This window comes from Physeter macrocephalus, chromosome 19, assembly GCF_002837175.3.
Source record: "Physeter macrocephalus isolate SW-GA chromosome 19, ASM283717v5, whole genome shotgun sequence".
NCBI lineage: Eukaryota > Metazoa > Chordata > Mammalia > Artiodactyla > Physeteridae > Physeter > Physeter macrocephalus.
In genome coordinates this window covers 78,731,688-78,757,942 of record NC_041232.1, presented here as the reverse complement: position 1 = coordinate 78,757,942, position 26,255 = coordinate 78,731,688, and the positions used below count along the sequence as shown (strand labels likewise).

Below are 26,255 nucleotides of genomic sequence, written 5' to 3'. Positions count from 1 at the left end.
TATCAGGAGACGTTAGAACATTTAAATCTTCTGTTTATGTCCACTCCCAGCATACTTGTAGCCTCAGAGAATTTCTGTTTTGTTTTTCCCCCAGAAAGGAGTGTCATGAAAAAGGACACAGAAAAGACACGTCACTGTTGGTGAAAGGGGAGTTTTCTTTCCCAGTTGGTGGTTACTTCATGATTGGAAGAGAAGTATCTAGGTGGCTGAAGAGATTAGATGTTCATAGCTGTACCGATGAAGCTGATAAAAGAAGATGGGAAAATGCTTTCTCTGGGTCATAATAGGCTGATGAGTAAGTAAGCCTGAAAAAAGACAGATCTGAAATGAGGACAGGAATCTTGAGTGTTCTAAAACCAAGTAGGACTTTGAATACTTGTTGAGGATGTTTTTTCCCCAAAAATGGAGGAAGAAAAGCAAAAAGTGTAAAAAGCTGAGAGGAGGAGTAACAACCCAGTCAGCTCCGAGAATTGCAGTGCCTTGTCAGCTTCTCTCTGAGCACACACAGGCAAAGGCATCAGACGTGTATGATGATCTTACCCCTGGTGATGGTTTCCTGCTCCAGGAATGACTCCTTAACGTGGATTTTGGAGTGCTTTTTCTTTTTCTTTCTTTTTTTTTTTTTTTTTTTTTTACAATGTGTGTTTTTTGACTCTTTGTGTTAGGTAGATTTATGTCAAGGAAGTAAATTGTGAATTCATGGTATTTTTGACTATCTCCACCCCTGTTCGCTGTGTGATATTGGAAAATTAGAGGTTTTAACGTTCCTTGAAGTTTTATTGGAAGCAACACTGCATCAGGCAAACAGATCCACAGTGTAAGTTTTCTCTTTTTGGCAACTGTACTTGCTTTGAATGCGCCGAATGTCAGCTGGATTTCACAGCATATCCGATTTACAGTCTGTGTTTTATCAAGGCCTTAAATGTATGTTTTATACTCAGCAGATGGGAAACACATCGAGCACTGTGTTTGACATGTATGCCTAAGGAAAGGAGCTCCCCGATGGATCATGGCGTTAATGTTTACAGGACATTTCTTATTTTTACTGTTAGTGATGTTTGCTTGCTCTACTTTTGAAGAATCTGTGAGCAATTCCTCTGACTGGGCAGTTTTCCCAGATGACAGAGATCAGCTGAAGACACAGAAAGTGCGAGATTTCAGACCCAACCAAAAGCTGAAGAAAAGTATGCTTCATCCACATTTATATTTTGATGCTGGAGAGATCCAAGCAATGAGGCAAAAGTCTCGCACAAGCCATTTGCATCTTTTTAGAGCTATCAGAAGTGCAGTGACGGTTATGCTGTCCAACCCGACATACTACCTACCTCCACCCAAGCATGCTGATTTTGCTGCCAAGTGGAATGAAATTTATGGTAACAATCTGCCCCCTTTAGCACTGTACTGTTTGTTATGCCCGGAAGACAAAGTTGCCTTTGAATTTGTTTTGGAATATATGGACAGGATGGTGGGCTACAAAGACTGGCTGGTGGAGAATGCACCAGGAGATGAGGTTCCAGTTGGCCATTCCTTAACAGGTTTTGCCACTGCCTTTGACTTTTTATATAACTTATTAGATGATCATCGAAGGCAAAAATACCTAGAAAAAATATGGGTTATTACTGAGGAAATGTATGAGTATTCCAAGGTCCGCTCATGGGGCAAACAACTTCTTCATAACCACCAAGCTACTAATATGATAGCGTTACTCACTGGGGCCTTGGTGACTGGGGTAGATAAAGGATCTAAAGTAAATCTGTGGAAACAGGTTGTAGTAGATGTGATGGAAAAGATGATGTTTCTGTTGAATCATATTGTCGATGGTACTTTGGATGAAGGTGTTGCCTATGGCAGCTACACGGCTAAGTCAGTCACACAGTATGTTTTTCTGGCCCAGCGCCATTTTAATATCAACAACTTGGATAATAACTGGTTAAAAATGCACTTTTGGTTCTATTATGCCACGCTTTTGCCAGGCTTCCAAAGAACTGTGGGTATAGCAGATTCCAATTATAATTGGTTTTATGGTCCCGAGAGCCAGTTAGTATTTTTGGATAAGTTCGTCTTAAAGAACGGAGCTGGAAATTGGTTAGCTCAGCAAATCAGAAGGCACCGGCCTAAAGATGGACCAATGGTCCCCTCTACTGCCCAGAGGTGGAGTACTCTTCACACTGAATACATCTGGTATGACCCCCAGCTCACCCCACGGCCTCCTGCGGAATATGGTACTGCAAAAATGCACACGTTCCCTAACTGGGGTGTTGTCACTTACGGGGCTGGGTTGCCAAATACACAGACCAATACCTTTGTGTCTTTTAAATCTGGGAAGCTAGGAGGGCGAGCTGTCTATGACATAGTTCACTTCCAGCCATACTCCTGGATTGATGGGTGGAGAAGCTTTAACCCAGGACATGAACATCCAGATCAGAACTCATTCACTTTTGCCCCCAACGGGCAGGTATTTGTTTCCGAAGCTCTCTATGGACCCAAGCTGAGCCACCTTAACAACGTACTGGTGTTTGCGCCATCACCCACAAGCCAGTGTAATAAGCCCTGGGAAGGTCAGCTGGGAGAATGTGCACAGTGGCTTAAGTGGACCGGCGAGGAGGCCGGTGATGCAGCGGGGGAAATCATTACCGCCTCTCAACATGAGGACATGGTGTTCGTGAGTGGGGAAGCGGCGTCGGCTTATTCCTCAGCGATGAGGCTGAAAAGCGTGTATCGGGCTTTGCTTCTCTTAAACTCTCAGACGCTGCTAGTTGTTGATCACGTCGAGAGGCAAGAAGATTCCCCGATAAAATCTGTCAGTGCCTTCTTCCATAATCTGGATATTGATTTTAAGTACATCCCATATAGGTTCATGAACAGGTATAACGGCGCCATGATGGATGTGTGGGACGCACATTACAAAATGTTTTGGTTTGATCATCGTGGCAGTAGCCCCATTGCTAGGATACAGGAAGCAGAGCAAGCCGCTGAATTTAAGAAACGGTGGACTCAGTTTGTTAATGTTACATTTCAGATGGAATCCACAATCACAAGAATCGTGTATGTCTTTTATGGGCCATATGTCAATGTTTCCAGCTGCAGATTTATTGATAATTCCAAGTCTGGACTTCAGATTTCTCTCAACGTCAATAGTACTGAACATGTTGTTTCCGTAGTCACTGACTACCATAACTTGAGAACAAGGTTCGATTACCTGGGATTTGGCGGCTTTGCCAGTGTGGCTGATCAGGTCCAAATAACCCGATTTGGTTTGGGCACTCAGGCAATAGTGAAGCCCGTAAGACGTGACAGAGTGATTTTTCCCTTTGGATTTAAATTTAATGTAGCAGTGGGGTTGATTTTGTGCGTCAGCTTGGTGATCTTAACTTTTCAGTGGCGGTTTTACCTTTCTTTTAGAAAGCTAGTGCGGTGGCTCCTTACCCTGGTTATTGCCTTGTGGTTCGTTGAGCTGGTGGATGTGTGGAGCACTTGCGCTCAGCCCATCTGTGCAAAGTGGGCGAGGCCGGAGGCCCAGGCGAGCGCGAAGCCTGTGCCTCCCCCAGGGCACCGCATCGATCTTCCTGACATCGTCATTACCTCACTGCCTGGCTCAGGAGCCGAAATTCTCAAACAGCTCTTCTTCAACAGCAGTGACTTTCTCTACATCAGGGTTCCCGCAGCCTACATTGACATCCCTGAAACTGACTTTGAGATCGACTCCTTTGTGGATGCCTGTGAATGGAAGGCGTCGGATGTCCACGGTGGGCATTTCCGTTTACTCCGAGGCTGGTTGCAGTCCTTGGTCCAAGACACAAAACTCCATTTGCAAAACATCCATCTGCACGAACCCAGCAGGGGTAAACTGGCCCAATATTTTACCACGAATAAGGACAAAAAAAGGAAGTTGAAAAGGAGAGAGTCTTTGCCAGAACAAAGAAGCAGAATGAAAGGCGCCTTTGATAGAGACGCTGAATACATTCGGGCTCTGAGGAGACACCTGGTCCGCTACCCCAGCGCGCGGCCCGTGCTCAGCCTGAACAGTGGGAGCTGGACCTTAAAGCTGCATTTCTTTCACGAAGTTTTAGGAGCTTCGATGAGGGCCTTGTACGTGGTGAGGGACCCTCGGGCGTGGATTTATTCGATGCTGTACAGTAGTAAACCAAGTCTTTACTCTTTGAAGAATGTACCAGAGCACTTAGCTAAATTGTTTAAAATAGACGGAGGTAAAGGCAAATGTAACGTAAATTCAGGCTATGCTTCCGAGTATGAATCACTGAGGAAAGAATTAGCAAAATCCAAGCCACACGCGGTGTCCCTGCTGGCTCACTTGTGGCTGGCAAACACAGCAGCGGCCCTGAGGATAAACACAGACCTGCTGCCTACCAGCTACCAGGTGATAAGGTTTGAAGACATTGTGCATTTTCCTCAGAAAACCACTGAAAGGATTTTTGCCTTTCTTGGAATTCCTTTGTCTCCTGCTAGTTTAAACCAAATATTGTTTGCCACCTCCACGAACCTTTTCTATCTTCCCTATGAAGGGGAAATATCACCAACTAATACTAATGTTTGGAAACAGAACTTGCCTAGAGATGAAATTAAACTGATTGAAAGCATCTGCTGGACGCTGATGGCTCGTCTAGGGTATCCAAAGTTCATGGACTAAATGCTGCAGGTCAGCAGAAATTTGCACTAATAATTTCCAACCCAATTTGTGGATATGAATTAGAAGAGGTTTTATATTCTCGTGCTGTGTGTTTGTGTGTGTGTGTGTGTGTGTGAGTGAGTGATCAGTTTGCTACTTGCACAGAGAGATTATTTAAAAATAAGCATCCTGTTTGGCCTAGCAGGATTCATTTTTATGTCACCACTTTTCCTTGCCTTTGTTTCTGAATTTTTTCTGCTAAAATGTTTCTGCTGCAGAGGCGTAGATGAAGTTATAGTACAGTGGTCAGGGGAGATAGGAAGATTTTAAAGGTTTTTGTCTAACTCTCTCCTTCATCTGTAACTGTGCTGATCTATCTCAGAACCTCACACACTGCTAAAGGCCTTGCAGTTGCTGCTTTACCCAAGCGTCTGTTGCTTTCAAGATGGACTGCGAAAGTTCCTTATTTTTTTCAGAAGGCGTCTTAACGCATTTATCTTGTGCACGCGTGCGCGCGCGCACACACACACACACACACACACACACACACACACACATATCCTTTCACTGTGTATAATGTTCACTGATATCACTGGGGAAATGGAGAAAACTCCTATCAGAATTATAGGATCCCTTCTGGAAAATATAGATGGAAATACAGAATGGATTTTTTTGTTTTTTGGTTTTTTTTTTTGAGGTCAGAAACAATGATCTGAAAATCCTCAAAGTTTTTTATTTAGAAGTAATAAAGAATCAGTCTTGGAACGGTGGCTGCCAAGGACCGGTACGGTATTTTAGACCTGCTTGTCTTTTTAAAACACTCTCTTTCTTGCTTCCTTGAAGCTGCAGCTGTTCACCATCACCACTCCCACCCTCTTCTTTCTGTCGCTGTCACGCAAAACAGTCAGTAGTTACTAATGGCTAAACTCCCTATACTTGTGGGAATTTTTTTTTTTTTTTTCTGTCCTGATGATTCATTTTGCATCAGAGTCTGACACAGCCTTAGAATCAGATTTCTCCTTGTGGAATTATCACTGTATGACTCAAAGAAAGCAGTGCCACTGCTGCCAGTGTGTTTTTAGACTGGAAACAGAATTGGAAAACTGCCTGACTTATCTTTCATCCCTTTGAATGGTTCCACAGACTGCCAGTGTCGGCAGAAGTTGAAGGCGAATGAGAGATGATGTCAGAGGCATCTGTTTCCTTTACCATCTGCATCTTATTATAAATATAGTCGTCATAAAGTATGGTTCATTTTATTTTGGTAGGCTCTGAAATCAAAATGCTATGCCGTTAGAAGCCAGCGGAGTAATTACAATGTATTGGATGAAAACTATTAGGCAGTGTGGAGACTTGATGAAAATCTCTGTAAAGACTGCAGTCTTCTTCCTAATGCTTCAGGCTGTAGTTTCCACCCGCCCTCCCCGTCCCCCATGCTCTAACACTCGGGAGTCTGTCATTCTGACCCAGATAAAAGTGGTTCTTTCTCAGTAGTTTGTTATTATGTCAAAATGTGCCTCCAGGGTGATAAAGCTGTGGATATGTTACATTCCAGCTAAAGCTAACTGGGCTGTCATTTTTCTTCCATTGCAGCGTGAAAGCAGACCGACCACTCCTCCTCCTCCCCCCATATCTGCTTCCTCACGCAGCTTTCCCTGCTTTCTCTTTACAGTGTCAAAATGAATGAAAATCCTATTAGTACAGGTTGAGAGGGCAACTGAAGACCTGAATCCACACTGTTGTTCTCAAGGAAGATTCTTGGTCCTATCTCAGGGTTATCAACAAGCATGTAACGTTTCTACATGGATGATAACACTGTTGCCGTTATTGGTCAGTCTCGGTGCTTGCTTTCAATTCCCAGGATGTGTGATCTTAAATCAGATCAAATAAAAAGGCTCTGGGTTGAAAGTAATATTAGGTCTGATCAAGGTAAGAATTACAAATGTGTGCAAGTAACAGCAGAGAAGGCAGAAACTGTACCACTGCCTTTCCTTTAACTTTGTACAGAAACGTGCCCACAGGCGGAAGAGAGCCAGGGTGAGTATGTGGAGGAGTTGGGGGAGAGAAAATGAAAAAGAAAGAGCAGCTCTGTGAACGGATATGGGGACAATATGGGAATATCTTATTTATAGCTAAAGAAAGGAACACACGTAAGATGATCTTCACAGTGTATCTTAACTTTTACAACATAGCAAGGTCAAGGTGAATTTCCATGTCTACTCATCCACTCCCACCCCAAGGGAAACTTAGCTGGGGGAGAAGACTTCTATTCACAGGTTCTATTTCTGAGCAATGTTTTACATGGGTGAGGGATGGCCCAGCCATTGTATATGCGTCCATTTGTTCATGCTTGGGATCCCCTGCCTTATAATCTCAATTATAATCTCAGAACGTCTAAGTCCTACATTCCTAGGGTGTTATCCCGGGAAGAAATGTGACTAGACTCTACGCTTACTTTTATTCTGATCATCTTGAAAATAAGTAAAGCAACGATTATCACTATGTGACACTTCCAAAGGAAACACTTTACAAAATGTCTTTTCCATAAAATCAATTCCTTTCCTCATTAACTTCCCCGGATTTAGGCCCAACTGGAATTAAAGCTTTTATTAAAATACTATCATTTAAATGTTGAAATTTTGAAAGAATATGTCCGTTTTGCTGACAGAAGTAACATAAATGTGGTGGTAATGTTGATCTAGTTTTCAAAAGTTTGAAATAATGCAAATTACTCACTTAGGATGAAACAGGCCATATCCAGAGATGAATTTACTGTAATGACAATTCCAGAAAGGAAGGAAATGGGAGAATCTGTTCAGGAGAAAGAAGATAAATCTATGATTATACTTAAATGTAATCTTTAGAAACCCAGAAAGGCACGAGTTTTAGGCAGACGGCACGACAACTCATACATACTCAGCCTAAACCCGCGATATTAGACATTTGATTGGCTGGCTTTTTGGACAAACAGAAGACTTAGTACTGTAAGTTGCCTGGCAAGAATGGGATAATTATTTATGTCCAGTACCCAGCCATGGCATGGGGTCTGGCACAAATATCTTCATATCCTAAGAAGAACCTCTCTCCACACACACTAGTTATGTTTAATTTTTTCCCCCTTTTGTGGAAACGCCACCCCTTCCGTCTGCCACTGACTTTTGATTGGTGTCATTTATCAGCAGAGTTTGGTGCATCATAGGTCCTAGACGTTCTTGATATAAAGTCTATCACATTCAGTTATCTATAAGTAAACATTAACAGTGGTTTTAGAATCTGTTTGATTGACTTAACTCTGATCATAATCACAAAAATATCACTAATTTAGCGAAAAATGTGAATAGAAGGCAGTATGTTATAATACCACTTACAGAGGTAAGGGAGCCTAATATTCTAAGACAGATCAAGGAATTTAATATGCGGGCTACCTACTGCTTATTTCAATGTAAACCAAAGTATGTCAAAATAGCTGCTAAGGCAGTGTTTTCAGTACTTGACTAATATCTCTATTTCCCTTCATGTTGGCAGAAAAATCCAAATAATATTTTAAGAACTAGACTGATTTGTTTTTTTTTTTTTTTTGCACAAAGGATGGTAGGAACATCAAACAGTAGATTCTCACATTCTCTAGTTAACTTGTAGCTGCTTGAGCTATAATTTAGATGAGCTTGTGTTTAGTCCAAGTAACATGTTTAATTCTATTTCCAAAGATAGGCTCGGCTAAGCCTTGCGCACCATGGGGGTTTTGTTTTTGTTTTTGATTTTTGTTTTTCTATCCAGTTATGCAGCAAAGAAAACCTGTACTGAAGACCATAGACCAGTTTATTCGAGCTATATATATAACACAACTCTTCTATTAATAAACAAATAAAAAGCTAAAGCAACTTGGCTATGGTTGGGATAATTTGTAATAGCCCTTTTCTTTAGGACTTTGGGTAACTGTGTTAAGATTCTGTATGGAGCTGAGTTGGAAAATGCAGTCCCACAATTTCAGCCACTAGCACCCTTCAGTGATGGGTGAGCCGTGCCTCTACTCCCTTATCTTAATTCCAAGTCCTGTCTTTGACTTGCCCTCAGTCCATTTCACTCTTCTGTGTACATCATCCCAACTTACTAAGTGGCAAGAACATCCCGTACTATGCACCTGTGCTCCACATCTGCCCCTCCTGCCACTGGTGGGATATCTATTCAGGCAGGAGATCTCTAAAAGGAAGAGATCTGCAGGTCCCTTGAGGTACTCTAGGAGGTGGTGCACAGCGTTGGCAGAGTGCAGACTTTTTCTGTAAGAAAGATAAGGATCTATCATGAATTAGTCTCTTAGTATGTGCTGCACAGAACCGTAAGGTTTTCATGTATATCATTACGATCTTCACAACAACTCACTGGTATTCATTTTACAGATTAATCTGAAGCCCATATTCTCTCCTAGGGAATATGTTTTTGTGAAGGAATTTGGAGCAGGTTTACAATTCCGTTATCAATTCACTTATTCACAGTAATTTTGGGGTATCTACTGTCAAGATATTGATTAGCATGAGGGAGAACACAAAAACTGGTTGACTCTGACCCTGCCCTGAAGAACTGATGGTCTCTGCAGAATTCATCAAGAAGAGGAGGAGAGGAAGGGCATGCCGGGTAGCCATTACCACCCGAGGAAAGGCACTGCAAAGTGTTATCTACTCTGTAGTAGACAGGATTGATCTCTGAAAAAGTGGTTATGAGGAAAGGGAGTAGTTATGGAGTTTCGGTAAATTTGGACAGAGATCACCACCTGTGCTTTTCCTCATTAGGTTTGACTCTATAGTTGTCACAGGATGTCCCATCAACGAGTAGCCCTTGCAAAAGAGAAGCGCAAACAGAACAAAACCGCTGACACTTGCTCTTTCCCAATTCCCCCCGCTCACTTAACTACCCCAGCACATTTATCACAAAGAAATGTGGTCCATAATTGAATATCAAGGGATGCCCTGAAGAGAAAATGATGTGTGAGTGCGGTCTGACTGGGCTGCGTGCAGATCACTGCTAGTAGTAACAGTACGAAGGAGGATACCTCAGTGTATTTCATCCAGGCTCCATCTGGCCAGTAGCACCTCCTTTTCCTTTCCCTCCCCTCTCAGCACCTCCAGATCCACATTACCAGGCGCAGCTAACCAATCCTGAGAATGCAGTAGTGAACAAAACCTATGGAGCTGACAGTCAATCAAATATATTTTAAAAGAATTCATTTTGGGAAAAAAAAAATCCAACCTGTTCTGTTCCCTACCATGTAAATAATACCAAAAGGAAGGAAGGGAAGGGAAGGAGGGAGGGAAGGAACAAAGGAGCAAAGAATGGTAGGAAGGAACTCTGAACCGAAATCTGAACACAAAGTAAGGTGCACAAGGAGAATCATCCCTATAACAATTGTGTTCATTATTGTATGAACTATTTAAGATTCTCTTTGAAACCTTATTATAGCTAAAACTTGAGAAAAAAGGATAAATTGTAATCTGAGCAAATCTTTTCTACAGTACATTGCAATTGCTCTTTCTGTTTTATTTCTTTAAACTACTTCTGTATTGCTGTGACTCTTGAGATGAAATTTTTCTTTCAAGTGTCTTAACACTGATGAATTCTACCTAAGTGTCTCAGGTTTTCCAACTTCCTAGGTAATGTGGTGCTCTCCCATATATTGTCTTCCTCTCTATTTCCAAACATGGGGTATATACCATATACCATATACCCCATACCTTGTTCCTAATGATTTAAGGAAGCAAACGTTCATGCACATGTGACATCCATGATGCTCTCCATTTCTTCTTTTGGAAGTTAATTCAGCTCCCATCACTGTCACTTTTCTCATTTAGTAAATGAACAACATAAAATCTCTAATCTCTGCATTAAAATCTGACATCCTTCTATGAACAATGCTGAAGGCACTTCTTACCTTATTCACTGCATAATGCAAATGATGCTCCCAGCCTTTGTTATACTACAATGAAATATCACTGCCCAATTTTATCAGTATTTATTTATTGTTTTAATTATGTATTCATTTATTCCTTTGCTTGTTTCAAAAGATTAATTTTGTTGTAGATTTGTTTAAAGTTCTTGGGGTTTTAAAATAAGAACACAATACAGCCAAGAAGTGATGAAATTGCTTCCATAAAATACCCATGAAAAGACAACTGCATATAAATAATGCAGTTAATAAAAGTTAACCCTACACAAACAAAATAGGTGATTTTTGCTCTTCATTTTTACTCCAGACATTAACGTGGGCGCCCTGGCTAATTCAGTGCCAACTAGAGCACAGCACGCTTGCAGTGGGCTTTCGTGCGCCAAGGAACTCGTGTTATTTCTCTCTAGGTTTACCAAAATGAAATGTACATACATTCAGTTATACTTTATCTTTCACCCCACATTAATTATAAAACTCTCAAAAATCCCATTGTCGAACACATGAGTTAAAAGGTAGTTGCTTGTATACACACATAAGAACTTGGTAGGATTCCATTATCATAAGAGGTGGAAGGTCTTCTGTGTATAACCAACAGATTGCACTGGTGGGTTTTTCACAAGGTTTGTTTGCACCTTTCTCCCATTTCCTTGATTAATTTGAAGAGGGAGATTTCTATTAAAAATGTTATATTCACAACAATTTTATATATTATATGAACTTTGAAATTAGATAAAACTGAATACCAATCCCTAGGTCAGTAAATAATGACCAGCTGTGACGTGCTGGGCAATTTTCTTAATTTTAAATCTCCATTTCCCCATCTATAAAACTCCCCCAGAGTTGATATAAGGATTAAATAAAATCACATGTGAAAATTAATAGAACGATACTTGTTTCCTCTTTGTGATCATCTCCAATTCATTATATATCAAACCCATACGTAATGTGATGCACCATTTTCCCAATAAGAAAATATTAAAATGTTTCCAGAGAATTTGAGCATACATAGTATGTAGACCAAATAGGCACCTATTTTAGTATTTCATATATCAGCTGAGTTGCACAAACATGTAAAATCACAGTTATGTAATTAATATATTAATTTGGAAATACTGTTTTCATGTTCACGTTTTAAGAGAAAAATTTATTCAAATTTTCATGTACTTCAATGTTTTCATTATTTCTAGAGTCACGGTTTGAGTTTTTCCAGAGAATATCATATTTCCTTCTGAGTTTTATTGAGATAGAGACTTTTTTGAATTTAAGTATGATGCTGTTACTTGAAATTTTATTTCACGTTACAAGTGTCATTTGTATAACATTAATCATAATTTTATGTTCATACCTTCATTCAGTAGATACATAATTATGATGTTATAGATTGTAATCATTGTATTTTTCTTATTTTAATTTTTCCACTTATTTATTATGAAATATGCATAAAAGCTAGGGGTGTCTAAGACTATGTGTGAACATGACATTTACTCCACTGGCTATGATGGAATAAGAGAGGACCAATCTGAAGTAGCATATCCAAATTACACATATCATGATTATATACCTTAAAACCGTACATAACAAATGATTTTATCAATATAAAATTAGCTCATCTTTACAGAATATTATTTTCTTTTAATTCATGTGTCATTCACACATATTCTTCGGGTTGGGGTAAAATTCTACGGTCCTTTATCCTCTGCTTGGTGCTTTGTAAGTCTGGATGCTTTCTCTTTTCCACGCCTGTAGATGACAACTGAGGAGCAAACTCCAGAGCCTCCAGCCAGAAACTCAGCCTTCCAGCAAGGAATGCAAGAGAGCATGCACCTCTGCATTGGGACCAGGTGCCACAGATCTATGATAGTAGGGTTCATACTACTGAAGAGAGAAAGTCCTTTTCTTTCTTTCATTGGTTTTCCTTGTATATTGCTGTCCACACCCCTGCTGAGGTTCACTGTATGCAAATTAGAAGACACTATTTTGCTGATTCTTGCATATGCCAGCTCTACTGCCCCCTACTTATCAAACTGTAGTTATTATGGATATGCAAGATAGGTTATGCCAATATGCTGACACTGAAAACATGTGCTGACCCTCCCAGAAGCCCTCCTCTACGATATTGATAAGTAACTGTGGCCAGAGCTGGGACTTAGAGTCAGAATTCCTATACTCACACACTCTATCATATGGTACAAAGCATATATATCGGACTTTCCATTACCGTATCCTCCTGCTCTCACCAGCGATCCCAGAGGTAACGTCTATCCTGGATTTTGTGCTTACTATCCCCTTGCTCTTCTTTATAGCTCCACCACATATGTCTCTATCCTTATCAACATATTGTATATTTTTGCATGTTTGTATACTTTATGTAAACAGTAACACACTGCATATATTCTTGTGCAACTTGCTTTTCTTTGCTCAAAATTTTATCTAATGCATGTTGATGTCTGTAGGTGGACATCACTTATTTTCATTGTGGTAGGTTCCAATATATGCTATTATCCGAAATACCATACTTTATGTATCTTTCATCTTGTTGGATTTTGGGAATATTTTTAATTTTTGCAATTTCAAACTTTATATATAAAACTGTTTATAGATGCTGTATAATGCACATATACAAGAATTTTGTCATTGTGTTTTTGTTTGTACCTAGAACCTTCCCACCCAGCCGCACTCCAGCCTAGTATATATATTGAGGGCTCAAAGCACATCCTCAACTATTCTTGGTACCAAATTATTATTTTTACAGATTGTTTGTACAAATTGATACTCTAGCCATTGTAGAAAAGTTGGTGTTGCTCCAAAATTTCTCCTGTACTTGACATTTTCATACTTTTAGATGTTTTTCTGTCTAGTGGGGTAAAAGAGTGTTACTTTTTTTTTGCAGTTCTGTTAATAACATAGCACACGCGTGCAGCAAGCGCACTCATGCGCGCACGTGCACACACACACACACAGTATTCCTTACTTTTTCCATTTGTGTTTCTTTTGTGAAATGAAATCCATGTTCATGTCTTTTATCCATTTTTCCATTGCATTCTTTTTTTTCTCATTGATTCATTGACATTTATAGTATATTAATAATACTAATCCTTTTTTGGTTATACTCGTGAATAACTTCTTGGCTTATATTTTCATGATCTTTCTACTATGACTTTTGTGATATATTTTGATATGCAGGTGTTCCTAATTTGAATGTAAACGAATATGTGTTTTTCTTTACTGCTTGTACTTTGTTGCATCTTATTAAAGAATCTTTCTTAAGGTCTTGGCACTGAAGATGTTCTCCTCTATTTTCTTCCAAGCATTTTAATTTTCTCATCATCATCTATTGCCGCAAAACAATATCACCACAAATGTAATGGCTCAGAACAGCACATGTTCATCATCTCACAATTTCTATGGTCAGGAATCCAGGCGTGGCTGAACTGCGTCCTCTGCTCTTCTATGTGGCTGCAATGAAGTAGCTGGGCCTGGGATCTCCTCTGAGAAGCATCCACTTCCAAGCTCACGTGGTTGTTGGCAAGATGTAGTTCTTTGTGGGTTGCTGGACTAAAAGCCTCAGTTCTTTTCTGGCTGTTGGCTGGAGACCCTGAGTCACTTGCCATGTGAGCTTCCCCATTGGCAGGTAACTTCATAAAAGCCAAGATGAGAGAATCAATAGAGAAACTGCTAACACATTACCATAATCATGGAAGTGACACCCAGTCAACTTTGGTGAGAAGCAAGTCAGAGGTCCCCCTACACCCACACCCAAGGGAAAGGGACTTCACAGGGGCATGAATCCCAGGAGATGGAAGCACGGGCTTATTTTAGAGTGTCCCTGCCACAGATTTTGTCTTTTATATTTAAATATTTAATCTGCTTTATATTAATTGTTATGTCTATTCTGAGATTTTTTTCTCCGTATAAATAACCTGCTGTCCTAGACTGAAGAGATTCAGTACCCTTTTCTTTTCCACTAATCTTCAATGCCGTCTTCACTACACATCAGGTCCTTATATTTTGTGTGAGCTGATTTCTGAGTTCGCTACTGTATTCTTCTGGCAAATTCGATTACCCAGTGACAAAACCGCACTATCTTAATTACTATAGTCATTTTGTTAGCCTTGAAATCTGCAAGGCTTTTTCCTTTCTTTTTCTTCATTTCTTTAGGCTTTGTTCTTCCATGTGCATTTAAGAATTAGTTTCTGTAGTGCCCCAAAGCAAACAACAGTAAATGTTAATGGTAAATGCATTACATCAATTTTGGGAGAATCGACCGCTTTACATTAATCCCTGTTCATAAGCATGGTATATCTCTGCTTTTATATAGTATTTCTTAATCCTTTGATAGATTTAAGTATGAGCACTTTATATATTGTTATTACAGTGGATGATATTTATTTTTAATTATATGTTCTAACTGATGATAGTATATAGAAAATGCAATTGATTTTTGTGTATTTATATTGTATCAGGGAACTTATAAATCCTCTTACTAATTTAATAATTTACCTGTAAATTTTTTCAAAATACTTATACAGATGCTTTTGTAATCTTCAAGTAATGAGAATATATTTCCTTCCTTTTAATCTTATAACTTTTTAATGTTCTTACTGGATTTGTTAGGACGTCCTGTAAAATACTGAGTGAGTCTGGTAATGTGAATATTCTTGTACTGTTCCTAATGTGAATGGAGTGCTTCTACATTTCACCACTGAGCAAATGAATGGATGCTGTGTGTATTTCATAGATTCACTTTATCAGGATATCGTATTCCCTTGTACTCCCAGCTGATAAATGACTTTTTATCATCAAAGCATGATGAGATTTATTCAATGCTTTTGCTGAATTTATTGTGATAATCTTATGTTTCTTTGCCTTTATCTGTTAAGGTAGTGTATTTTGTGAAAATTTTTTTCTTTTGAGATTAAACCAAACTTGGCTTGCTGTGATAAAACCAGCCTGGGAATGATTCATTATATTTATATTTGTTGCTGGATTGAGTTTGTTAATAATTAATTTAAGATGTTTATATCAACATTTGTAATTGTGATTTTCTCATAATAAACTTGTCTAATTTTGAAGTCAACATACTTGTCACATAAAGTAAGTTAAGGATGTCCTATTTTTATATTTTATAGGCGAGTTTGCATAGGATTGAAATGATCTAATACAAGAATGTTTGTTAAAACTCATTTGTAAAATCATCTGAGCATTCTGTTTTCTTTGTGGGAACATTTTAACTAAATATAAGATTTTACTTGGTGGTTATAGGCTTATATTACTCGCCTCATGTATTTATTTTGAAGCCTATTTTGGCAAGTTATGTTTTTAAAGAATTTGTCCTGTTTGGTTTTTTTTTAATTTTTTCACATTTATCGACCTAAATTTGCTCAAAATGCATTCTGTTGCCTCTAATTATTCATCCCCTACACATGTTTTTTCCATCCCTAATACTGAGTATGTGTGCCTTATTTCTTTCTGTTCCTGGTGGGTTTTGGCTGGTAGATATTGACAATAATAGGCCAAAAATTACCTTCTATATAAGTTACACAAATTAAATTGCCTTGTCAGAGACTAATTTTTAGCTGTTTTTGTTCTTACCTAATATTTTATGTTTATTTGGTATTGCACAACTGGCTCCTGATCTTACATATTTCCTTTATTTCCTCTAACTTCTGTTGTTTTTCTTCTTTATCTTTAACTATATGCCCCATTATTTTTTGTCAATCTCCACCAGCCAAAACCACCAGGAGCAAACTGGATTTATTGTTTATTACCGTAAGAGGCATTTAAATAGTACAGCTTTGCTCTGCTGTATATCGAAAAACAAACTAATAACAGCATTAAAAAAGAGCACCAATTAGAAAACATGATTTTACTATACACAAGTACAGATTTAATATCTTTAATGTGGAAAAGATTTTACATATCTGTAAGCAAAAGTGATTACAACTTTAAAAGAGAGAAGTTAAAAGTGATAGAACATGCATAAAGCAGATAGTCTGTTTCACCAATTCAAAGTACAAATACTGTCACTTTCCTTTTATTTTACAATTCATATCTTAGCTTCCAAATTACTTCTACTTAAGGCCTGTCCTCCCATTACTAAATAAATGGGGGGAAAAAAAAGAAATACAGGGGAAAAAAAGTCTAAAATTACTTGGGATTTAATCAAAAGGTTTAGGACTACTTCCACACAAATGAAGAAAGAACTATAATCCCATGTGACCAAAACTCTCCCTGTTTCTCACTGGTATAAAGTGTCACTGTAGATGATAAGTCCTGTCCAACTCAACAAATGGCACTTTTCTACAGAGACTAGAATCACATGCTTATATTGTTTCTGCACAGTTCACATTGGTGACCCGTGTACAAAAGGCCAGTCCATTTTAATTCACCTTTTATTTCCTTTTTTGTTTTTGCTTAATTTTATTCTCAAAAGCACAACCTACTGGTCCACTGTTCTTGGGTCTAGAAAAGCTGCCTACATTAGGTCTATATTATGCAGAAATCACCCCCCCACCCCCCTACCCTATCCCTTGCAAAAACCATTAGACATTTTTTTTGTGCCTGGTTACCAGCCTAAAATTCCCTCTCAGGGGAACGTTATTTCAGGTATTTTCTTGTCCTTTCTTGCACACTTAATTGTTTTGAGGGTCATGCTGAACCAACTTTCAAGGGCTCTCTACTTTCAAATTTTGAAAAAGAGGGATTGGTTACGGGTCACTTCACGTTCACAAATGTCCTGGGCTCCTTCAGGAAAGAAACCAGCAGTCACCACAGTGAGCAGCCTGGTACCCAGCCACAGGTAAGGGACTTACTTTTTTCAACCCACTAAAGTTTCCTTCTCTCAAGTTAATAGACACAAATTTATGTTAACTCTAAAGTTATGTCAAAACTGTGTTTCTTTTGTTTATTTTTTAGTTTACACAGCATGGGAGTAGAAAACAACATCTGCCTGGATAAAAAGCAATTTGGAAAGTCAAAAAAATACAACTGACTAAGAAATATGAACACCATAAATCTCATTATTAACTATATAAATTCAACTTAAAAAGAAATCAATATTGTGTCTTACTTTATAAACCAATAAAAAGAAAATCCATTTTGGTGAATATACCAAAGAATCAATTATTGGCTACTGCTTTGGTAATATACATGTGTATTCTTCATTAAAAATAAGTTGGATGTTTGCCAGATAGTTTATAGATTCCCCTCTTCCACCAGCAGAGCTTACCTTTTGGCCCACTACTTCCATTTCAAGCATTTTATCCCACAGGAAAACAAAAGAGAAAAAAAAATGTAGAAAGATGTATACAAAAGGATGTTCATTATAGCATCATTTATAATATCAGGACATGAAAACTTCTTAAAGTTGGAAAAAAAATCAGTGAAGATGCATACTAGCTTATTAGAAAAATCCTTATGCTTTAAAAAATTGATTACAAAACAACTACAAAATGATCTTATTTTTATATTAAATAAAATTTATATCCACCTAGTCCAATGAACTATGTCAAATGGTCTTTATAATAGGTCAACAGTGATCAAATATCAGTAATTTCAAATTATTCAATCTAATGTTTATATCCACATATACACATATTATCTATTTATACAATAACATTTTATGCACATACACACACACACACACACACACACACACACACTTCTGATTATTATGGTTCAAATTGGGCTTTTAAATACTGCTTCTCTTCACAGAACTTTCATAAATAATAAATAGCAATAAATATTAAAAGCTTAAAAATGTGAACACATTTTCATTCAGCACTTCCAATACAAAGTTCCAAATAAATCTATTTCATTAATATAAAAATATTTCAGAGGAAGTAATTCAGACCTTAGACAATTAGACTTATGAAGTTTTCTTTAAAATTTTAGAAATAGAGACATTTAATTTCTTCTCTCCTTCTTTTTTCCTTTTTTCTTCCTATCTTTCAACGACTATTTATGAAATGATGAAATGACAATTATGGATGGATAAAATGAAAGATTAATAAGGAAACTGATACAGATCATTCCAGGAAATAGCTAGAAAAATAAAATGGCCGGAAAACAACCCAACCCAATTCCAAGCCCATCCAGTGGTCAAAAATAAGCAAAGTAAGTACTTAGTACCAAACTTAGAAAATGAGCTAGGTTGTCATTTTTGTTGTTGTTTTATTTTTTTTTAAGGTATTGTGAATGAAAAAGGAAGTAGTACATCAAGAATGTAGTTGACAACCATTGTCACTCCTGATTTACTATTTTGTATTTTGTTCTTAGGATAGGATTTTCCTACCGCCTAGTTTCCTTTAGCTTTTTACTTCTGGGTGCTCTATGTTGGCTGCTTTTAAAAGGGCTACACTGCAGCAGACCCAGACATGACTAGGCTAAGTGCTCTTGGCTCTTAGACTTTTTGATTCTTTCTTTATTATTCTTTACTTGACCACAGGATATTTAGAAGTGTGTGTTTAGTTTTCAAATACTTAAGAGTTTTCATTTCTAATCTTCCTTTATTTTATAATTTAATTTCATTGTGGTTAGGGAAGGTGCTTTGTATGATTTCAATCCTTTTATATTTACTGAGCATTCCTTTATGCCTAGAGTATGGTCTGTCTTGATAAATGTGCTCTGTGCACTTGGAAAAAATGAATATGCTGATACTGTCGAGTGAAATATTTTATAATTGTTTAGGTCAATTTAGTTCATAATATATATATATCGTTACTAATTTCTCTTCAGCCTGTGGGATTTCCTTTAAATTTCCTGCAGTACAGATATGCTGACAAAGCATTCTCTCTCTCTCTGTCTCTCTTTCATTGGAAAATATTTTCATTTTGCTTTACTTTTTGAAAGATATTTTCACTGGACATAAAAATCTAGGTTAAAAATATTCTAGACTCTTGAAATGTTATTACACTGTTTTCTGTCTTCCACTATTTTTGATGTAAAGTCTGCATTCATATCACTTCTCCCATGTACTTTTAAAATGTTCTTTAAAAATCTCTCCTTTGAAGATTTTTCTCCTTAAGCTTGATAGTCAACAGTTTGATGATGATGTGAGTACAGGTTGTTTTCTTTGTATTTATTCTGCTTCAGACTGATGAATTTCTTAAATCTGTAAATTTATGTCTTTCACCAAATTGAGGAAAATTTTGTCCTTTATTTCTTCAAATATATTTCCCCTCCTATTCCTCTAGGATTAAATTTACAGGGAGTACATAACCTTTCATTTTTAAAGGTTAACCTGGCTAAACTCAAACTGCAAATTCTGTCTCCCTGCTGTTGACAGCAGCTGAGAGTAAACATGCAGGCTTCTGGCTCAGTTTTAGCCATTGAATATAAGGCTAACTTGCTTAGAGCCACACAGGGGTTTATAAACATAAAATAATATTTACTTTCTTAAGCTGAGTGATGAGAACATGTGTGTTCACTTTTTAATTTATTTTCTTGTGTGATTATTTATTAATTCATATATCTTATGGCTGCTTTACTAGAGTTTTCAATTTAGTAGACAAGAGTAAATAGTAGACAGGCTTAAAGTAGAAGGAAAGAATTTTTGAGTTGAAAAGAATCTTTATGATCACCTAGTCTGGCTGTAAGAAAATAATACCTAAGTAACATGAGTGATCTTTCTAACTGGCACATTGTTAATGACAAAACTGGTACTGAATGTCCTGAAAGTCACCCCAGTACTTACTATTAAAGGAAAATACATGAATAGCCTAAATGGTCTTGAATGTATTTCATTTTATATTACTTTTTAGGCAACAAATCTGTGTTTTAAAGACTACATATCTCTTGAATATGAGACTTTATTACCACAAAATGATAGGTATTCATTGTGAATTAGATAGTTACAAATAAGTTAACTTAAAGTTAAACTTGGACAAAAATGTTGGTAGTCTGTCAAAATATATTTTTATTCTCACTAACAACAAACTAGATGTAAAATGTTTCTTTGTCATCATTTCTCAGGTTTCCTGAAACTATAGAGTTATCTTGCTGTCAGTGCCCTCTGGATATTATACATCAGTTTTTCATTTGACTGTACTCTTGTGATACTTCAGTAACCTTGAAATAAAACTCATATCCCAGGACATACTCCTTTCCAGCCTCTTCCAGAGGAAACCTGCAGATAAAACAAAGAAAAAAATCTCCCAAACACTTTGGGGTTTTTTTGATATGCTAGTGATAACTATTCACAGCATTTAGGGACCGTTCAGCATGGAGACTCATACCTATTCAAACAGACGCCAGTTAAACAAATATCCTTGAAAGTACTCTCTCACGTCAGTAAAGAACTGGAACACTCAATGCAAAGGAATAGCATGAATCTCAGGTGTCATCATTAACTTTGCCACTTTTGTTTCCTAGGTTTTTTTTTTTTTCATCTTTCATATAAATGAAAAAGTAACTCCCAAATTGAATCATTTAGAGGCTTCATGATGTATGCATGCCCTCCTGAGCACAGATTATTATTGACTAAATAACATTTTGCCCAAATTTTTCAGTAAAGATGAACCTAGGTTACTTGCTATTGGTGATTAGGATATCTCTGAGAGTCACTGAAATATTACTTTATAAGGCATTGTAGTAGGTAACTTACTTTTCAGATATTAACATAAGGCTGTTAAAAAGAGATTGAACTTTTGCAACTAGCAGCAAAAGTATTCATGCTTTTTTTTCTTAATTGAATGAAATTGGTTTTGTACTAAAAGTCAACAAGAGAATATGGCGGCCTTTGGTGGCAGCTGCGATACCAGAACCATGCATTCTGGCTCGGCTCCAGCTTTGGCTCTGCCAACACAGCTGCCACAAGCCTCTGCTTCAGGGAATTCAGCTCCTTCTCATGCTGAGCAACTTCAGCCTGCAGGGCAGCAGGCCACTCACGACAGGAAGACCAACACCCAGATTTGTGTCCAGAGGCTCAACCACAGTGCATCGCAAGTCAGTCCTCAAGGAAGGTGACGACAAAGGTCATTCCCGACTTCAGTCCCTCTCACAAGAAGAACAACTAGCAATGATCCGTAGACAAAATACCATTATGAGAATCCCAGAACCTGGGCGGGGAGAGGCTGAAGCAGCCCTCTGGACTCCAGAGACTGAGAAGGGACAGCATTAGAAGGGTAAGGGGAGAGGCTACACTCTGACCACATAACTGGGCCCCAAGGCTGGCACATCGAGGCATGAAGAGGGCGCCCTGGGCCTGCAAGTTATCCAGTGGGGGAAAAAAGCCCAAGGTGGATATTCAGCTTCCCTGTCATTGCAGGGCACTTTCCAGGGGCCCCACTCCGGTCTCACTTCATGGGGATCACTGGAAGAATATGCAGAGCTCAATAACTGGGGATCAGAAACGGAGAAGGGGGTGGGACTTAACAGCAACCAGTGTTCAGATCTTGGTGGACCGCATTCCTGCTTATAGTGGTATCTGAGTAGAGATCCCAGCCACTGGCTATGCACATCTGCAGAGCTGAACCAATCAACAAAAATCAATTAACAGGAGGAAAGCTGGAAAATTCACAAATACCTGGATATTAAACTGCACACTCCTGAAAGACCAACTGCTCAAAGAAAATATCAAAAGGGATATCAAAAAATATCTTGAGACAAACACAATACATAAAAACTCATGGGATACAGCAAAAGTAGTTATATGAGGAAAGGTTATAACGATAAATGACTACATTAAGAAAAAAGATCTCAAATAAACAACTTAACAGTATATTTCAAGGGGGGCTAGGAAAAGAACAAATTAAGCCCAAATTTAGAAGAAGGAAGCAAATAATAAAGATTAGTATAGAAATAAATGGAATAGAGAATAGGAAAACAATAGAAATGATTAACAAAACTAAGTGCTAATTCTTCAAAAAGATAAACAAAATTGATAAAACTTTAGGTTTTATTTACCAAGAAAAAGAGAGAGGACGCAGATAAATAAAAGCAGAAGTAAAAGGAGAGAAATTAAAATTAATACCACAGAAATACAAAGGATCCTAAGAGACTATGATGAACAATTATATACCAATAAACTGGACAACCTCAAAGAAATAGATACATTGCTAAAAACATGTATCCTGCTAAGATTGAATCAATGAAGAAATATAAAATCTGAAAAGACCAATAATAAGAAGATTGAATCAGCAACGAAAAAACTCCCAGTAAATAAAAGTCTAGGACCAGATGATCTCACTGGAATTCTATCAAACATTTAAAGAATAATTAACACCAATCTTTCTCAAACTTCTCCAAAAAATAAAAGAGGAGGGAATGCTCCCAAACTCCTTTTACAAGGCCAGAATTACCCTAATACCAAAACCAGAAAAGAACACTGCAAGAAAATAAAACTTCAGGCCAATATCCCTGATACAAATGAAAAATTCTCAACAAAATACTAGCAAACTGGGCTTCCCTGGTGGTGCAGTGGTTGCGCGTCCGCCTGCCGATGCAGGGGACACGGGTTCGTGCCCCGGTCCGGGAAGATCCCACATGCCGCGGAGCGGCTGGGCCCATGAGCCATGGCCGCTGGGCCTGCGCGTCCGGAGCCTGTGCCCCGCAATGGGAGAGGCCACAACAGTGAGAGGTCGGCGTACCACAAAAAAAAAAAAAAAAAAAAAATTAGCAAACTGAATTCAATGGCACATTAAAAGGATCATATACCATGATCAGCTGGGATTCATCCTTGGATAGCAAGGATGGTTCAACGTACAAAAATCAATAAATGTGGTATACCACATTAACAGAATGAATTAAAATCATATGATCATTTCAGTAGATGCAGAAAAAGCATTTGACAAAATTCAATTCCTTTCGTGATAAAAACCTGAATAAATTGGGTGTAAAAGGAATATGCAAGAACATTAATAGTCTATATATGACAGGCCCAAAGCTAACATCATACTTAATGGTGGAAGACTGAAAGCTTTTAAGATCAGGAACAAGAAGACAAGGGTGCCCACTCTCACCACTCCTAGTCATCACAGTACTAGTCAGAAGCAATCAGGCAAGAAAAAGAGAGACAAGGCATCTAAATCAGAAAAGGAGTAAAATCATCTCTGCTTGCAGATGACATGATGTTATATATAGAAAAACATAAAGACTCCAGCAAAAAAACTTGAAAATGACCAATGAATCCAGTAAAGTTGCAGGATACAAAATCAACACAAAAGTATCAGTTGCATCTCTACACACTAACAATAAAATATCTGAAAAAGAAATAAGAAAAACAATTCCTTCACAATAGCATATAAAATAATAAAATACTTAGGAATTAATTTAACTAAGGTGGTGAAAGATCTGTACACTGAAAACTATAAGACGCTTATGATAGAAAATGAATAAGACTTAAATAACTGATATAGTTTATCATGTTCATGGATTGGAAGAATTAATATTTTTAAAATACCCATACTACCCAAAGCCACTTATAGATTAAGTGCAAATCCCTGTCAAAATTGCAATGGTATGTTTCACAGAAATGGAAAAATCCTAAAATTCAAATAGAACCACAAAAGAGCCTGAATACTCAAAGCAATCTCGAGAAAGAACAAAGCTGGCAGCATCACATTTCCAGATTTCCAACTAAAGCTGACCCTTAAACAACATGGGTTTGAACTGGTCCACCTATGTTTGGATTTTTTAAAAAATACATTATTTCATTACTACAGGATCTGTGGTTGGCTGAATCCATAGTCTTATCCACGAAACCAATGATATGGAGGGCCAACTGTAAAGCCATACTCGGACTTTTGACAGTGAGTGGGTCAGCACCCCTATCCCCCATGCTGTTCAAGGGTCAACTGTATATTACAAAGCTACAGGGATGAAAACAATATTGTTACTGGCATAAAAACGTACACATAGACAATGGAACAGAATCAAGAGTCCAGAAATAAATCCATGCATATAAGATCAACTAATATTTGTCAAGGGAACCAAGGCTACTATTGAAAAGATAATCTTTTCAATAAATATTGCTGGGAAAACTGGATATTCATATGCAAAAGAATGAAATTGGGCCTTTATTTTACATCACTCCCCAAAATTAACTTGAAATGGATTAAAGACTTAAATGTAATGCGTGGAACTCTAAAACTCTTAGAAGAGGAACATAAAACATAGGGAAAGTTCCTTGAATTGGCCTTGGCAATGATATTTTAAATATAACACTGAAAATACAAGCAACAAAGAAAACATAAGCAAGCAGGACTACATAAACCTAAGAAGTTATGCAAAGCACAAGAAACAATCAACCAAATGAAAGGGAAACTTACAGAATGGAAGAAAATATTTGCAAACTATATCTCTGACAAGTGGTTAATATCCAAACTATACAAGGAACTTGTACAATTCAATAGTAAAAAAAAATCTGGTTAAAAAATGGGCAAATGGTCTAAATAGGTTATTTTTCCAAAGGAGAATGGTTAACTGGTACATGAAAATGTAGTTGGCATCACTAATCATCAGGGAAATGCAAACCAAAACCCAATGAGATATCACCTCACACTTGTTAGAATGGCTACTACTAAAACATAAGACTTATAAAGGGCTGGCAAGGATGTGGAGAAAGAGAACCCATGTACACAGTTGATGCGAATGTAAATTGGTGCAACCACTATAGAAAACAATATGCAGGGTCCTCAAAATATTAAAAATAGAACTATCATAATACCCAGCATTTCCACTTCTGGGCATATACCTTGAAGGAAAAGAAATCTGTGTCTCGAAGAGAAATCTGCACACTTCCCCCATGTTCATTACAGCATTATTTACAATAGTTAACACGGAAACAACACAAGTATCTGTCAAAAGATGAATGGATAAAGAAAATGCGACAAATATATATATATATGAAAATTATTCAGTAATAAGAAAGAAGGAATCCTGCCATGTTCAATGACATGGATGAAACTTAGGGTATTATGCTAAGAGAAATAAGTCAGATAAAGTCAAATACTGTATGATATTACTTATATATGGAAACTAAAAAAGTCTAACTCATCGAAATAGAGAGTAGATGGTGGTTGCCAGGGCAATGGGGACGGGGGAAATGGGTGAAGGTGATCAAAGGGTACAAACTTTCAGTTATAACATAAGTTCTGGGAACCTAATGTACAACATAGGGACTATAGTTAACAACGCTCTATTATATACTTTAAAGTTGCTAAGAGGGATCTTAAATGTTCTCCCCACAAAAATAAAATGATCACTATGTGAGGTGGTGAATGTGTTAACTAACCATACCATGGTAGGCACTCATTTCTCAATATGTACATATTCTCAAACATGTACATCATGTTGTCCACCTTAAACTTATACAATGTTATATGCCCATTGCATCTCAATAAATATGGGAAAAAGTAAGAGCATAGATTGTAAATTCTTAAAAAAACTAAAATGTAATGAGAATTGGAGAAAATAAATATTTGAGAAAGCATTAGGATAAATGTCTCCTTGTTAGAGTTATCTGATTACTTTAGAATCTTTTCTTCAACCTGGGCACAGGAGAAGGCTTTCTAACTATGACTCAACATTTACATGCCTGAGTTCATTTTTTTTTAATTATTTTTTTATTGGAGTATAGTTGTTTTACAATGTTGTGTTAGTTTCTGGTGTACAGCAAAGTGAGTCAGTTATACATATACATATATCCACTCTTTTTAAAATTCTATTCTCATACATCCCATTACATTGAGT

General features: G+C 37.5%; 1 protein-coding gene and 1 pseudogene across 3 annotated transcripts; one reads left to right on the top strand and one right to left on the bottom strand.

The window, feature by feature from the left end:
* Positions 1 to 302: 302 nt before the first annotated feature.
* On the top strand, positions 303 to 15,532 carry DSEL (dermatan sulfate epimerase like). 3 transcript variants are annotated; one of them, XM_007118829.4, is made up of 2 exons: positions 303 to 4,096; positions 12,312 to 15,532. In XM_007118829.4, exons 1-2 carry the CDS (start codon positions 1,010 to 1,012, stop codon positions 12,615 to 12,617), a joined length of 3,393 nt encoding a protein of 1,130 aa, XP_007118891.1. In that variant the 5' UTR covers positions 303 to 1,009; the 3' UTR covers positions 12,618 to 15,532. The 3 variants fall into 3 exon arrangements, with proteins under 3 accessions (XP_007118891.1, XP_007118892.1, XP_007118890.1); XM_007118830.3 differs by having other exon boundaries at positions 303 to 4,089; positions 12,312 to 12,401; XM_007118828.3 differs by having other exon boundaries at positions 303 to 4,657; positions 12,312 to 12,399.
* A 6,169-nt stretch (positions 15,533 to 21,701) lies between these two features.
* Positions 21,702 to 26,255, bottom strand: part of LOC102993831 (importin subunit alpha-8-like) — a 74,341-nt pseudogene continuing 69,787 nt past the window's right edge.